The 15964-nt window shown below is 48.3% G+C and overlaps 1 protein-coding gene and 1 long non-coding RNA gene across 3 annotated transcripts in view; one reads left to right on the forward strand and one right to left on the reverse strand.

Annotated features, from left to right (window-relative positions):
* IGSF9 (immunoglobulin superfamily member 9) overlaps nucleotides 1-12372 on the forward strand; it is a 37594-nt gene extending 25222 nt beyond the window's left edge. For both annotated transcript variants that reach the window (XM_060694382.2, XM_060694383.2), the window contains exons 14-21: nucleotides 343-518; nucleotides 1277-1527; nucleotides 2207-2291; nucleotides 4240-4410; nucleotides 6771-6816; nucleotides 7236-8603; nucleotides 11439-11584; nucleotides 11776-12372. In XM_060694382.2, coding sequence (XP_060550365.2) covers nucleotides 343-518; nucleotides 1277-1527; nucleotides 2207-2291; nucleotides 4240-4410; nucleotides 6771-6816; nucleotides 7236-8603; nucleotides 11439-11584; nucleotides 11776-12008 — 2476 coding nt within the window. In that variant the 3' untranslated portion in view covers nucleotides 12009-12372. The remainder of the gene's footprint in view (nucleotides 1-342; nucleotides 519-1276; nucleotides 1528-2206; nucleotides 2292-4239; nucleotides 4411-6770; nucleotides 6817-7235; nucleotides 8604-11438; nucleotides 11585-11775) is intronic.
* The window catches only part of LOC148111529 (uncharacterized), a 115387-nt gene that overhangs the window by 45423 nt on the left and 54000 nt on the right, over nucleotides 1-15964 (reverse strand). The window contains exon 3 of the long non-coding RNA XR_015730402.1: nucleotides 6843-6953. This is a non-coding gene — a long non-coding RNA (uncharacterized LOC148111529). The remainder of the gene's footprint in view (nucleotides 1-6842; nucleotides 6954-15964) is intronic.

Raw genomic sequence — 15964 nt, forward strand, 5'->3', positions numbered from 1 at the left:
CCATTTCCACCAACTTCTGCAACCATTCTTCCAGAGGTGGTATTCAGCCGGTTCGTACCAGTCCAAGCGAACCGGTAGCGGAAAACACAAGCTCCTATTTAGTCAAGTTTTTGAAGCCAGGTGCATGTGCGAAAGGCACACGCGTGAGCAAAGCACATGCACGGAAGGCCGGGGGCATGCACGAAGGTGGCGCTTGTGAGTGAAGCACACACGCGAGCGCGCTCACATTTTTGGTGCTGGGCCAACCGATAGGTAAATTATATGAATCCCTCTGCTGCATTCTTCCCATGGTAGGAATCGAAGCGTCCTTCCGTAACAGACATTGTTTGTTTTCAACCGTAGATTGAGACGCCTGAACCGGCCCCACCATGACTGGGCTTCGTTGCCGGTGCCTGTGGGGGCTTCCCACATCCTGGTGGAGAACCTCCAGCCAGATACGAGCTACCAATTCAGCGTCTTGGCTCAGAACAAACTCGGCAGTGGTCCGTTCAGCGAAATCATCTCCATCGCGCCTCTGGGTGAGAAGCTTATATAACCGCTTCGCTCGGTATAAGAGGCTGTGTTTTTTTCCGAATCCCAGGGTTCCGGTCAGTGGTAAAATCCTCCGCGGATTGCCACCGGTTTGCTTCCCGTGCATGCGCAGTGGTGAAATGTAAAATTTGTTACGACCGATTCTGTGGGCGTGGCTTGGTGGGGGTGGGGTGGGTAATGTGACTGAGTGGGCGTGGCCAACTTTTTTTTTTTTTAACTTTTAAAAGCATTTTTTTCTACAACCTCTCTGGCCGAAGCGATTGTAAAAAAAAAAAAAAATGCTTTTAAAAGCCTCTGACGATCCCAGCTGAGTTGCCTGATCATCAGAGGCTTTTTTTTTTCTTTTAAAAGCCTCTGACGATCCCAGTGAGCCGCGCGATCATCAGAGGCTTTTTTTTTTTTTTTTAACTTTTAAAAGCATTTTTTCGGCTGAAGAGGTTGTAGAAAAAATGCTTTTAAAAGTTAAAAAAAAAGCCTCTGATGATCACGCAGCTTAGCTGGGCATGGTGGTGGTGGGGGGCGGCAGGGATTTTTGCTACCGGTTCTCCGAACCACCCGCCTCCATCGCTACCGGATAGGGCGAAACCAGAAGAGCAACGGGAGACAGCTTCCGTGCCCGGGGAGATGGCTCTACGTGCCACTTTCTGCCTGCGTGCCATAGGTTCACCATCATGGACTTAAGAAGATCAAAGCAACATGCGTCCTTCCTCAAGGCAACCCTCCTGTTCTCTTCTTCCATTTTCAGGGGTCTCCACTCAGACTGTGCTCCCCGTCCTTCCAACCACAGCCTCCCTGGTCTTCCTTCCCCCACCTCAGTTCCTGAGATCCAACGAGACCACGCGTGGGGTCCTCCTCCTGTGGGAACCTCCGCTTCATGATCCTTCAGCCTTGATGGGATATTCCCTGGAGCTGCGCCAGAACCGGGGGAAGTGGGAGGTCCTGAGTGGGTCCATTCCCAGCTCCGAGACCCAATTCCTGGTGCCTGGACTCATCAAGGTGAGTCTGGTCCCAGTTGTAGCTTTCCAAACCCCTGGAGAAACTTCAGCCCAGAATGGTGTGGTTTGCACGGAGAAAAGTGTATTATTTAGCACAGTGTTTCTCAGTTTTGGCAACTTGAAACTGTGTGGACTTCAACTCCCAGAATTCCTGTGGCTGGCTGGAGGATTCTGGGAGTTGAAGTCCACCCCTCTTAAAGCATGCTGTTTAGGGAATTCTGGGAGTTGAGGTTCATCCATCTTAAAGCATGCTGTTTAGGGAATTCTGGGAGTTGAGGTTCATCCATCTTAAAGCATGCTGGCTGGGGAATTCTGGGAGTTGAAGTCCATCTGTCTTAAACCATGCTGGCTGGGGGATTCTGGGAGCTGAAGTCCACCCGTCTTAAACCATGCTGGCTGGGGGATTCTGAGAGTGGAAGTCCACCTATCTTAAAGCATGCTGGCTGGGGGATTCTGGGAGTGGAAGTCCACTCCTCTTAAAGTTTCTAAGGTTGAGAATATTAATAAAACTTCAAAACGAGAATGTTTTATCCAGTTCTGCTGGATAGATTCCTCCAAAGTTTATTTTTATTTGCATACATAATGCCTTGGTCTGTTGCTTGCTCATCATGGTCAGATAGCATCCGCTTTGGCGGGCGGACCTAATGTCCATCGTCTAATTCTTCCCCTTTCCAACACAGGATACCTTCTATGAGTTCCGCCTAATGGCCTTTGCCGGTAGCTACATCAGTTACCCCAGTAATGTAGTCAATGTTTCAACCACAGGTAAGTCCCACAATTTCTGGCATATGGTGGGCTAGTCAATCATGATGGTTCGCCAAGGATGCGATTCAACCTGATTGAATTGTCGCTGAGAATTGAATCTAAAAATCGTGTTTCTTAATCCTGGCAACTTTCAGAGAAGTGGACTTCAACTCCCAGAATTCCCCAACCAGCCACCATGCTGGCTGGGGGATTCTGGGATTCGAAGCCCACCCACCTTAAAGCATGCTGGCTGAGGAATTCTGGGAGATGAAGTCCACCCATCTGAAAGCATGATGGCTGGGGGATTCTGGGAGTTGAAGTCCACCCATCTTGAAGCATGCTGGCTGGGGAATTCTGGGAGATGAAGTCCACCCATCTGAAAGCATGATGGCTGGGGGATTCTGGGAGTTGAAGTCCACCCATCTGAAAGCATGATGGCTGGGGGATTCTGGGAGTTGAAGTCCACCCATCTTGAAGCATGCTGGCTGGGGGATTCTGGGATTCGAAGCCCACCCACCTTAAAGCATGCTGGCTGAGGAATTCTGGGAGATGAAGTCCACCCATCTGAAAGCATGATGGCTGGGGGATTCTGGGAGTTGAAGTCCACCCATCTTGAAGCATGATGGCTGAGGAATTCTGGGAGTTGAAGTCCACCCATCTTAACGCATGCTGGCTGGGGGATTCTGGGAGCTCGTATCTGAAAGTTTTTAGGGTTGAGAAACACTGTTCTAAAAGAACCTCGTCTGGCCTATTGAAATAGGAGTAATTCTTCATTTTCCTAAATCTCTGAACAGAAATGTTAACAGTTTCTGAGTAGATTAGCTCAGAAAATTTTATCCCTCTCTTTATTTTTTTATCCTACTCCTGCCTTGTTTGCAATAATTAACCTCTTTTTTTTGGTGTAGCTTTGCCTCCGATCCTAAGTTTCATCATAGGACATATAACTTCAGTAATGCTTCCGTTATTTAATATTTTATACCAATTTTATCAATTTATTAAATAGGCTGAGAGCTTAGGCGAGAAATAGCCTGAATGAGTGTCAAACAAGCTTGGTATGTTGTATGAATGCTACATATACAATTCTGAAGCCGAAGCTCAAATACTTTGGATACGTAATGAGAAGTGGGTAAATGAAGACTCAATCATCCAGGCCAAAAGTATTGAAAAAGGTTAAATCATGGCAGCTGGACCAAAATTGGTTAATCAGAGACATTTCGTTACTCATCCAAGTAACTTCATCAGTCAAAATAATTTTAAAAAAAATGGCAGAAAGTCGTTGGAATGTACTAACTCTTGCCAACAATTCTCTTGAGTCTCTGCCTAACTATTTTTTTATTTTGACTGATGAAGTTAGTTGGGTGAGTAACAAAAACATCTCAGATTAACAAAATTTGGGCCATAATTGAACCTTTTTAGATACAGAAGAGAAGAGAAGAGAAGAGAAGAGAAAATGGGGTAGAATAGAAAATAGAAGAGAAGAGAGAAGAGAAAATGGGGTAGAGAAGAAAATAGAGAAGAGAAGAGAAGAGAAGAGAAGAGAAGAGAAAATGGGGTAGAGTAGAAAATAGAAGAGAGAAGAGAAAATGGGGTAGAGTAGAAAATAGAAGAGAGAATAGAATAGAATAGAATAGAATAGAATAGAATAGAATAGAATAGAATAGAATAGAATAGAATAGAATAGAATAGAATAGAATAGAATAGAATTTTGTTCACATGACCGTGGGACAACGGTACAATGGTACAACAGTCGTAAGTGTGGGAAAAACGGTCACAAGTCACTTTTTTTAGTATTGTTGTAACTTAGGTCACTAAATGAACCATCATAAGTCAAGAACTGCCTGTAATTGGCACATCGAAGATGAATTTGGAGGACAGAGGAGCGCGGCGGCGTGCGATCCGTGGGATCGTGAAGATTAGTGACCGAACGACAACATTTTTGATCGCTCTTGCTTTGCTTTGGCGTCCGCAGGGATGGAGGTGTATCCTTCCCGTACCCAGCTCCCCGAGATGCTACCCCAGCCTGTGCTGGCCGGCGTGATTGGGGGCGTCTGCTTCCTCAGCACGGCGGTCATCTTCAGCACCATGGCCGCCTGCGTCATGAACCGGAGAAGAGCAGCCCGTCTCCACAAACGCAGGCAAGGTAAGCTGGCTGCCGAGCCCCCCACCCACCCAAAAACAAGCATGAAGGTTACACGACAACAAAAAGCAACAGCAGTAGGAAATGCCATCAGATACCAGGATCGTATTATCACATGTGGTGGACATGTCCAGAAGAAGGAACTACCCTGTTTCCCCCAAAATAAGACATCCCCTGATAATAAGCCCAATCGGGCTTTTGAGCGCATGGCAATAAGTCCACGCGCTCCCACTTAAAGCATGCTAGCTGGGGAATCCTGGGAGTTGAAGTCCATCCCTCTTAAAGCATGCTAGCTGGGGAATTGTGGGAGTCGAAGTCCAGATATTAAAGCATGCTGGCTAGGGAATTCTGGGAGTTTTATCCCACCTATGTTAAAGTTGCCATGGTAGAAAAATACTGCCCCAAACACTCAATTCACTATGCCACACTTCACACCGTGGCAGGAAACTGGTCAACCCTTTCCTGTGGCTGTTACAAAAGTCTCTTGGGGGAATTCCACCTTGGTTTCTGCAAACACATATATATACATATATGTATATATATATATATATATATATATATATATATATATGTATGTATGTATGTATATGTATATATATATATATATGTATATATATATATATATATATGCAAAAAATTAAAATCTCGGGTGTTTTCCCGCGTCATGTTAAATAAGTTAGTTAAAATGTTTAAAATTCTGGTTAAGATCCTAGCTTAAAATCTTCCAAAAATCCTTACAGAGCACTCTGCAAGTGGATTTTTGGAAGATTTTAAGCTAGGATGTTAACCAGAATTTTAAACATTTTAACTAACTTATTTAACGTGACGTGGGAAGACACCCGAGATTTTAATTTTTTGCATATACACACCCGCAAAAACCTAAGAAGACAGATATATATATATCAGTGGTGAAATTAAAAAATTTCCTACTTAATTCCTACTGTTTCCTCCCTCCTAGCTAATTAAGCCTCCATCATCCAGCATGACGACAGCAAAAACAACAGAAGTTGATTACAAGTGGGAGACGGCTGGAAGGGCCTATTCCACGCGCAAGGGCCAAATTGATTAATGGCATATAAAGGCAGAGATCTCTGTAATGGTAGTTTAATACTCTGACGATGTCAGCAGATAGCTGATGAAAGCTTAGTTAAATAAAATTTTAATTCCTTTAAAATTTTAAGTTCCGGAGCTCGCAGGATGTCTGCTTCTTTCTTTACTAATATACCTGGAACTCGTATTTTTAGAATAGTTTGTAATATATATATGTATATATGCATGTATGTGTATATATATATATATATATATATGTTTTCTGAGGTTTTCACGGGTATTTGTATGTAGGCCTTTGGTTATTCGGGTTTTCTCCCGCGTAAAATTGGAAGTGTCTTGGCAACGTTTCAACGAAGTCTCATTCGTCATCTTCAGGCTGGTGTTTTCGGCTTCGTGCTTCTAGGAGCAATGTGAGATCGCAGAATAAAGGAAGAAACAGCTGCGATCTCACATTGCTCCTAGAAGCACGAAGCCGAAAACACCAGCCTGAAGATGACGACTGAGACTTCGTCGAAACGTCGCCAAGACACTTCCAATTTTACGCGAGAGAAAACCCGAATAACCAAAGACCTACATACATACATACATACATACATACATACATACATACATACATACATACATATATAAAAAACCAGGCATTATCTTATCTTTTTTTTGCATTTTATACCTAGTATTAACTTGATTATTTTTTAAAAAAATGGAATGCGATGCTATTACTTTGTAATTCATTTTCACTTTTTTTAAAAAAAATCCTGTTATTATTTTTATAAATAAATCAACACGGCAAACAACAGACACGAAGTTCCGTCCTCCTCCTATTTTCCCCATAATAACAATCTCTGTGTGATGAGCTGGGCTGGGTCTTGAGGGATCTGGGAACGGGTCAAAAGCTCTGTGTGTGTGTGTGTGTGTGGCTGCAGGTTGTGGTGTGGCATTTTTTATTTTTTATTTTTTTTAATTTGATTTATATGCCGCCCTTCTCCGGAGACTCAGGGCGGCTTACAATGCGTTAAGCAATAGCCTTCATACTTTTGTATATTTATACAAAGTCAGCTTATTGCCCCCACAAACTGGGTCCTCAATTTACCCACCTTAGAAAGGATGGAAGGCTGAGTCAACCTTGAGCCTGGGGAGAATTGAACTCGCAGTAATTGCAGGCAGCTGGATGTTAAATGTTGCCTTAGTAGGAGGCATTAGCCTCCTACGCCACTCAGGCTCCTTTGCCCATCCCGTTGCCAGATGATTTAATTGCCTGGTTTTTATGTTCCTCTCTGTATAATTTCCCCTTTTGTGTTCCCATGACCTTCCAGATGTTCCCATTGTGTTTTCCTCCACCAAGAAGCTTCTCTCAACGCAGTAAGTTGCACCGTTGCGTTACTTACCCTCCTTTTTCCTGGTTTCTTCCGCAGCCCCTTTTCCCCTCTATCTGCTGTTTTCTTTTTCCCGATGGACGAGAATATTTGTAGCTCAGGCTTCAGCACTGATGGCGTTATCTAGTTGGGTCAAGAAAATCAGTATCAAGGACCCCTGTCTTCCTCCTCCATTCAGCAAACCCCACACCCTTCTCATATTGATGTTGTTACCTAATTGGGTCATGAAACGTCTGTAAGAAAATAACTAAGCTCAGAGATCACTAAGTACCCCACAGTTGTCCTCCTCTTCCTCCTCCTCCATCATTCAGCAAACCCCACAAACCCCTTCTAGTACTGATGCTGGTGGAAGAAGTACTTGCTACTGTTAGTAAAACAAGCCATGTCTCTCTCTTCCGCCCACAGACATTCAACAGGTACAGCTAGTCCGGACAGCATTATGAAGCTGAAATTTCAGGGGTCTCCTTATCAGAGTCTTCGCCGGACCCTCTTGTGGGGCGAGAAAGCCGGCCGTAACCTCAGCCTCGATCTCTCCGGCGGCCACGCCGTCAACAGCACCAATTACATCCTCTACGAGAGCCACGTGGACCAGCCGCTCCCTCTCGAACGTATCTCCCGCGGTCCCGACGGCCGCTTTGTGGTGCAAAGTGAGGAGGAGTCCCGAGAACACCGGAGCTCCTTCTCCTACCTGGACAACGGCGAAAGCCCGCCGGAACCCTATCTCCAAGTCTTCTCCTCTCCCAAGGAAGACGGGTGGCATCGGAGCGTCCATCTCAGAGCCAAGAATGCCAGCCAGGCCCAGCAGGAAGCCAAGGCCTCCGGCCATCGCCAAGGCCGCTATTTCGACTACAGCAGCAGCAGCCTGACGGATGAAGGCGAGCCCTTGTGTATCGTCAACGTCAGCCCGGTGGCCGCCACGCCGTACAGCACTATCCCGGATGACCAGTGGTTCCGTGACACCGCGGCGTCTTCTCCGTCCTCCTCGCCTCACCGGACATCCAAATCTACATCTCCGTCTCCGACAGGCCACCCCAGCGCGAGTAATTCGGCTCAGAGTGGGATCCTCCAATATCTGAGTTTGCCCTTCTTCAAAGAGATGAACGTGGACGGCGATTGGCCGCCGGAGGAGACCGAGAAGGAAGACGGATCCTCGGTGGAGACCGTCAATCACGAGCCCGGTCTTCTGGGCAGCCCCAGGAGGTCTTTTACGCCGGACCAGGACAGGCCAGCTGGTCCGATCTACATGGACATGGAGCCCGATTTGAGCTCCGTTCAGGATCAGCTCGTGGAAACGTCCTTCCTCCGACTTCCGGATCCCAATACGGGTCCAGCGAAGACGCCCTTGCCAGGGTCCCTGGCTTGCCCGCTGTACCTCTGTTCCAGGACCGAAAGCCCACCACCGAAGGATCAAGAATGGTTATGGACGCTCTCGTCCTCCCCTTCGCCATCCTCCCAGCCCCTTCCGGATTGCCCCCAGACTGAGCTCTCCTGCCTGGCCCTCCCCTTGCCCGAGCTGCCCTCCGAAAAACACAAATTGCCCCCTGCCAATTTCCCACCAGCCCTCCCCTCGGAGAAATTCCTGAGGGGCAGCTTGACCAGCCAAAGTAGCGGGCGGGGCAGCGCTTCTTTCCTAAGACCGCCGTCATTGGCAACCTCCGTGGCGGGCAGCTACCTCAGTTCCCCCTTCGGAGAAGCAGCCAGCTGCCGAAGCAGCTCCGTGGGAGAAGAGAACAGATACAAAAAGGAGAATTTAGCGGCTGTATTGGAGAAAAGGTGAGATCGAATCCCGGGAGGGTCATGAAACCAGAGGGCCTCCAGAGCCTGGGGAGGCCATTTTTGCCCTCCCAGAGGCTCGAGGACAGCCTCCAGAGCCCGGGGAGGGCAAAAACGCCCCCTTCCCCCACCAAGGTGCAGGAGGCCGACTAGGCCACGCCCACCACGGCCATGCCCACCCAGCAACCAGGCAGAGAACCCCTTGCTAAAAAAATTTAAGCGCACCCCTGGGACTCACGAGCAAACAGCAAACAGATTTGTAGGAATCTGTTTTAAATGCTCCTAGGAAGAAAGGGGTGTGTGGTTGAAGAAATAAATAAAAGGAAGTTTTTTACAAGTTTCTAGTCCTTAAGACTAGGCCTCCCTCCTTAGGAACTCAGAGGCGACCTCTAGTGGAACTGCAACCTCTCAGTAAAATCAAGGCATTTTTCCAGAGCTAGGTTCTGCCAGGAGAGGGAATTATTCCATTTAAGTTTTAATTAACCTGGTGTTGGCCGGCTTTGAACAATCTTGGTTTAATCACAGAAGACAGGAATTTGTCGGGTCATGTCCCAGACCAGAAGGAAGGAAGGAAATTATCATGCGTTCTGAACTTGGAAGTCACGGTTACAGAAAACATAGAATTGTTTTTATTATTATTATTATTATTATTTAGCTCCAGCGCTGAATTTCAGAAAACGTTTTGAGGAATTTCAGTTTGCCAAGTGAAAGTAGCACCATCTCTGCCCTTCCCTAAAATAATCGGCCTTGAAAAAAGAGGATGCAATTTTGCAATTTAACCCGCCCCGCCCCTCAATGATTGACTTGATCTAACCATGATGTGCAAAGCCCCCCTGTTCAGGTTTTCAGACAGCAGTTCACACCGTCAGGTTTCTTACGCCGTGTTGCGTCAGAATTTTCCCTGCTTATTTCCGCCTCGTCTGGTGAGGTGGCGTGAACGCAAACCCTGCTTCAGTTCCCTTTAGAGTTCGGCTCGGATACTAAAAGCGGCCCAGTTGTGTTTTGGGAGGCGTTGAGGGTCTTTGGAACAGAACAAAACAAAACAAAAGTTATGCTTATCCAGAGCTGGCATTCAGCCGGTTCGGACCGAACTGCTAATTTTACATCTGGTTCGCTGAACCGGTAGTTGCAAGGACTGGCTGGGCCCCGCCCACCCTGCCCCTCCCACGCGGTCCGTTTTGGATGCCAGGTAAGTGCAGGGCCCGCTCTGGAAGGGTGGAAAACGGGCCTTCTGGAAGTCTGGAAACTGGTCTGTTTCCGGCCTCCAGAGGGCCTCCGGAGCCTGGGGAGGCTGTTTTCACCCTCCCGGAGGCTCGAAGAAAGCCTTTGGAGCCTGGGGAGGGTGAAAAACGGGCTCGTTTCTGGCCTCCGGAGGGTGTCCAGAACCTGGGAAGGCTGTTTTCACCCTCTCGGAGGCTCGAGAAAAGCCTTTGAAGCCTGGGGAGGGAGAAAAACAGGCCTGTTTCTGGCCTCTGGAGGGTGTCCAGAGCACAGGGGAGGCCGTTTTCACCCTCCCGGAGGCTCCAGGAAAACCTCCGGAGCCTGGGGAGGGAGAAAACACCCCTCCCTCCCCGTGGTGCAGGAGGCTGAGTAGGCCACACCCACCCAGCAACCGGGCTGAGAACTGGTTGCTAAAATTTTGGAATCCCACCCCTGTATCCCATATCTTGGCAGGGAGTTAACTCTGACCATGTTAGGAAACTGCTATTCTCAATGTATCCACGAGGTGGGGCTTGTTCCTTGTAAAGCATCTTTTAATGGAAAGTTTTAAGTGCCCCTATATTCCATTGTGCCGTAGGTCCTTGACTTACGACGGTTTGTTTGAAGTGACCGTTTGAAGTTATGGGTGACACTGAAAAAAGGGTGACTTAGACTGTTCCCCACCCCGTCTTGTGATTGCAGTCTGGGTGCTTGGCAACCGGCTCACATTTTCGATGGTTGCAGCACCTCATGTGAGTCAAAAATAATATTTGGGTGCATGGTAATTGGCATGTATTTAGGAGGGTTGCAACATCCCAGCATCACATGATCGCCATTTGCAAGCTTCCCCAGCCGGCTTCTTGAGAAGCAAAGTCAATGGGGGAAGCCAATCGGGGAAAATCGTGGTGATTGGCTTAACGACAGATTGCAGCCCAAAAAATAAAAAAAAAAGTTGCAAAATTAGGGTTTGAGTTAGTCTTGATTTCTGGCAACTGCCTGGATAAGTCCCTGCGTTTTTCTTGGCCAGGTTTTTCAGGCGAAGTTTGCCATTCCTCCTTCCTAAATTTGAGAAAGAGTGACTGGCCCAAAGTCATTCAGCTGGCTTTCATGCCTAAGGCAGGACTAGAATTCACCGTCTCCTGGTGATTGGCCCAAAGTCACCCAGCCAGCTTTCATGCCTAAGGCGGGACTAGAACTCACCGTCTGCTGGTGATTGGCCCAAAGTCACCCAGTCAGCTTTCATGCCTAAGGCAGAACTAGAACTCTCCATCTCCTGGTGATTGGCCCAAAGTCACCCAGCCGGCTTTCATGCCTAAGGCGGGACTAGAACTCACCGTCTCCTGATGATTGGCTCAAAGTCACCCAGTCAGCTTTCATGCCTAAGGTGGAACTAGAACTCCCCATCTCCTGGTGATTGGCCCAAAGTCACCCAGCCGGCTTTCATGCCTAAGGCGGAACTAGAACTCATCGTCTCCTGATGGTTGGCCCAAAGTCACCCAGCCAGCTTTCATGCCTAAGGTGGAACTAGAACTCCCCATCTCCTGGTGACAGTGGCTCACCGAGCGATAATCCATCTCTATATTTTCATTATTCTCGCCCGCCTGGCTTACGTTTCCTTAAATGGGTCTCTTCTAGAAGGAACACCTCCGTGGATGAAAACTATGAATGGGATTCGGAGTTCGCTCTGGAGTCGGAATTACTGGACGCCTTGCAGCTCTATCGGAGCGGGGACCCCAAAAGACCCATTTCTACGATCGCGGCCCACGACTTGGAGAAACAGAGTAAGCAGACCTCCCCCAGCATGTAGGAAAGCGTGAAATTCCGATAGGGATTTTATTCATGAAATGTATACATTAAATTAGATTGCCCCCCCCTTATTATTCAATAAGCAAACTGACCTCATTCCCCCTTCCTCCAAAGGATGGAGTTAGTGTGACTTGAACCCGTGTCTTCCTCTGCCTCTCCTTTGCAGGCTTCAGGGGTTCAACCGAATCCAGCAGAACATCTCCTACTAATTCCCAGTCGGTCAGCGCCTTGGATGGGTCCAGCTCGCCGCTGCCCTTGGCCAGTCCGGAGGAGCGTTGCGCCGCCCTGCGCAAGGAATTCCTCGCTTACCGGCGGCGACGAGAAATGATTCAGCAACGGCGGCAGAAGAGGGACCCCGGCGGGAAGGACGAGCGATTTGAACAAGGCACCTTATTCTAAAAAAAATCCCTTCCCTGGGATTTTTTTGGTGGGACAATTTTCCCTCTGTCCACAAGAGGGCAGCTTTGGGACAACTGGAATGCTAACTCTGCCCTCTAGAGGCATGCAAGAGAACTGCTTTGTAAACTTCAGAGTTCCAAACATACCAGGCAAGTTTTTTTTAAAAAAAAAACTTTTTTCCAAATCTCTGGAGTATTTTATCCAGGCAGGAAGAAAAATACATTTGACGCCACCCTTGTGGGTGTCTCTGCGTGTGTGAACGCACGTGTGATTTATTTTCAGCCGGATGGTAGATCAGAAGAAGCGGGTGGTGGGATGTTTGGTAAATTCAGGGCTTTGCTGGAAAAAAAAACTTTTTATCAAATGTTGGTGTCTTGTAAATTCTTAAACACAAAATAGCACGTTAATTTAAAAGCTGGTTTGCAAAACGACGGATCTGGGCCATGAAGGCGTTTAAAAAGTAAGTTGAGAATTGTTCTGGGGCCTTGTTTGAAGGCCGACGAGGGGAGGAGGGAAATAAAATGAGTGGAGGAGATTGGTCCCCCCCTCCCCCAGCCCCAATGGTGGTCAGCGATGATGGGAGATGTAGTCCCACAGCATCTGAGAAAGCCACAAGTTCCCAGCCCCCCAAGGACTTAGGACCATGGGCCAAATCCAGTGGTGGTATTCAGCCGGTTCGATCTGGTTCGTGCGAACCAGTAGTGGCGGCTGTGGGAGGCTCTGCCCACCCACCTGGACGTCATCACGTCCCGCTTTTGACACTGCGCATGCGAACCAGTAGTGAAGGTAACAAATCCAGTGGTGGTATTCGGCCAGTTCTATCCGGTTTGAGCGAACTGGTAGCGGCGGCTGCAGGAGGCTCCGCCCCCCCACCCGGACGTCATCATGTCCCGTTTTTTACACTCTGCACATGCGAACCGGTAGCGAAGGTTAACAAATCCAGTGGTGGTATTCAGCCGGTTCTATCCGGTTTGAGCGAACTGGTAGCGGCGGTTGCAGAAGGCTCCGCCCACCCGCATGTGACTCTTTCACCCCTCTGCTGCATCTCCCTGTCACTCAAAATGTGTGACACCCGCCAGCACGCAATTTATTGAGCTTTTCAACCCCCAGTAGGCTAACCGTCGATAAATCCAAGAAAAGAGAAGTTTCAGAAGAAAACAGAATGTTTAATTCAACTACATAGGCTAGTTTTGTAGCTGCTCAAGAAATAGTCAGACACGGGGAGGGTTTTTGTGGCTCCCGGTGTTTTCTTTTCTGTGGGAAACGGGTCCAAATGGCTCTTTTGAGTGTTTAAGGTTGCAGACCCCTGAGTTAGGATCACGATGGCATCCAGAAGTCAAGTGAGTTTTGCAACAAACTCTACACCTTTCTTGCCGCAGTTGTAAAGTTGGCAACTTAAAAACTGCAGTTGGTTGAGGATTATCTGTAGAGCAGGGGTGTCAAACTCGGATTTCATTGAGGGCCGCATCAGGGTGGTGTTTGACCATGGGGGGCGTGGCCAGCTCAATGTCACTCATGTCAGAGGGCGCCTGTGGTAGGCCGAGCGCTCTGCCAATGAAAATGAGCTCCCAAGAGAGGTGGTATTCAACCGGTTCGTACCGGTGATAACAATATGTGAAACCCATCCCTGGCTCCCAAGCTTGTTTCCGGCTGCGATGGCCTCCTGCAGCCCACTGCCTGACTAGGTGGTTCAGTGGCTAAGACACCGAGCTTGTCGATCAGAAAGGTCGGCAATTCGGCGGTTCGAATCCCTAGTACAGGTCTCCTGCGTGAGCGGGGGGTTGGGCTAGATGACCTCCAAGGTCCCTTCCAACTCTGTTACTGTTGTTATAATTATCATTATTAGTTCTAGTCCCGCCTTAACCATGAAAGCCAATTGGGTGACTTTGAGCCAATTACTCTCTCTCTCAGGCCAACCGACCTCACAGGGTTCTTCTTGTTGTGGGGAAAAATATTGGATACGTTCGCCACCACGAGTTACTTATAAAAATATTAAAAAAGGGGAGGATTAAAAAGAAAAGAAAAATAAATAATAAAACCGAGCCTACATTATATAAAGAATAAAAGAGAGTTTAAAACATATAAAAAATAAAGATCAAGTAATAACCTATAAACATACACAGAAAAAGTTGGACGGTTGCAAAATGAATAGAGTAGAGCTGAGAGGGACCTCAGAGGTCTTCTAGTCCAGCCCCCTGCTCAAGCGGGAGAACCTAAACTTGGGTGACTGACAAGGGTGTCCTGCGTTGTGGTTTGGAGACCGTCAAAAGGGGGGCCAAGAGTTCACGGGGAATTCTCCCCTTGTGCAGGACGTCACCAGCTGCAGGCCAGATATGAATCAGGGGTGATGAGCTCTTAAAAAAAAGGACCCTGCCATTTTCGGTTGTCGGTCGGGGGGGGAGGAGTGACTTATTTCTGACTCACAAAAGCTTCTGCTTCAAGGGTGTGTGTTGCTTCACCCTTCCAAGGAACATTACAAGGTCATGTGTGAACCGGTAGCGGCGGCTTTGGGAGGCTTTGTCCACCCACCCGGACGTCATCACGTCCCGTTTTTGACACTTTGCGCATGCAAACCGGTAGCAAAAATGAACAAATCCAGTGGTGATATTCAGCCGGTTCTATCTGGTTCGAGCAAACTGGTAGAGGCGGCTGCGGGAGGCTCTGCCCACCCGCCCGGACGTCATCACATCCCGTTTTTGACACTCTGTGCATCTGAAACGGTAGCGAAGGTAACAAATCCAGTGGTAGTATTCAGCCGGTTCGATCCGGTTCGAGCGAACTGGTAGTGGCGGCTGCGAGAGGCTCCGCAGGCCAGATGTGAATCAGGGGTGATGAGCTCTTTAAAAAAAAGGACCTTGCCATTTTAGGTTGTCGGTCGGAGGGGGGGGAGGAGTGTGACTTATTTCTGACTCACAAAAGCTTCTGCTTCAAGAGTGTGTGTTGCTTCACTCTTCCAAGGAACGTTACAAGATCATCCTTGGCTTCACGATGACAAAACAACCCCCCCGATTTTTGGAAGGCAAAGTTGTGCCTCTTTTCATGACTTTTTTTGGGGGGGGGCATCGTCGTTAGGCAAACCGCTGCCGTCGTTAAGTGAATTTTGCCGCTGTTAAGCGAATCCGCCTTCTTCCCTCCTTGACTTCGCTTATCGGAAGCTGGCTGGAAAGACTGCAAACGGGGGATCGCTCGATCCCAGGACAGGGCGACGGTGCTAAATAATGTGCCCGTTGCCAAGTGGATCCTAATGCGTAGACAAAATTGATCCGGGGTGGGGATCAATTTTGCTCAAGCTCGACAAATTGGATGAGCCAAAACGGGGGTGGGGGAGGTCTCCAAACTCTGTGACTTTAAGGCTTGTGGACTTCAACTACCCAGAAATCCCCCAGCCGGCCATTGGCAAGGATGATTGCCAAAGTAGGGAATTCTGGGAGTTGGAAGCCCACAAATCTGAAAATCGCCAAGTTTGGAGGCTCCTAACAGCTTGTCGATCGAAAGGTCGGCAGTTTGGCGGTTCGAATCCCTAGCGCCGCGTAACGGGGTGAGCTCCCGAGACTTGTCCCAGCTTCTGCCAACCTAGCAGTTCGAAAGCACATAAAAAAGAAATGCAAGTAGAAAAATAGGGACCACCTTTGGTGGGAAGGGAACAGAGTTTTCCATGTGCCTTTGGCATTGAGTCATGCCGGCCACATGACCACGGAGACGTCTTCGGACAGCACCGGCTCTTCGGCTTTGAAACGGAGATGAGCACCCCTAGAGTCGGGAACGGCTAGCACATAGTGCGAGGGGAACCTTTACCTAGCCCAGAGTAATGATAACCTTTGTTCTTTCTCCTGTATAGATCTCCTGCGTGAGCAGAGGGTCGGACTAAATGACCTCCAAGATCCCTTCCAACTCTGTTACTGTTCCCAGCCAGCATCTCCTTCCGATTTGGGGAGGGGGGTTGCTGCACCAGAGAC

This window comes from Pantherophis guttatus, chromosome 18 (genome assembly GCF_059756535.1).
Source record: "Pantherophis guttatus breed Tessera chromosome 18, ASM5975653v1, whole genome shotgun sequence".
Classification (NCBI taxonomy): domain Eukaryota; kingdom Metazoa; phylum Chordata; class Lepidosauria; order Squamata; family Colubridae; genus Pantherophis; species Pantherophis guttatus.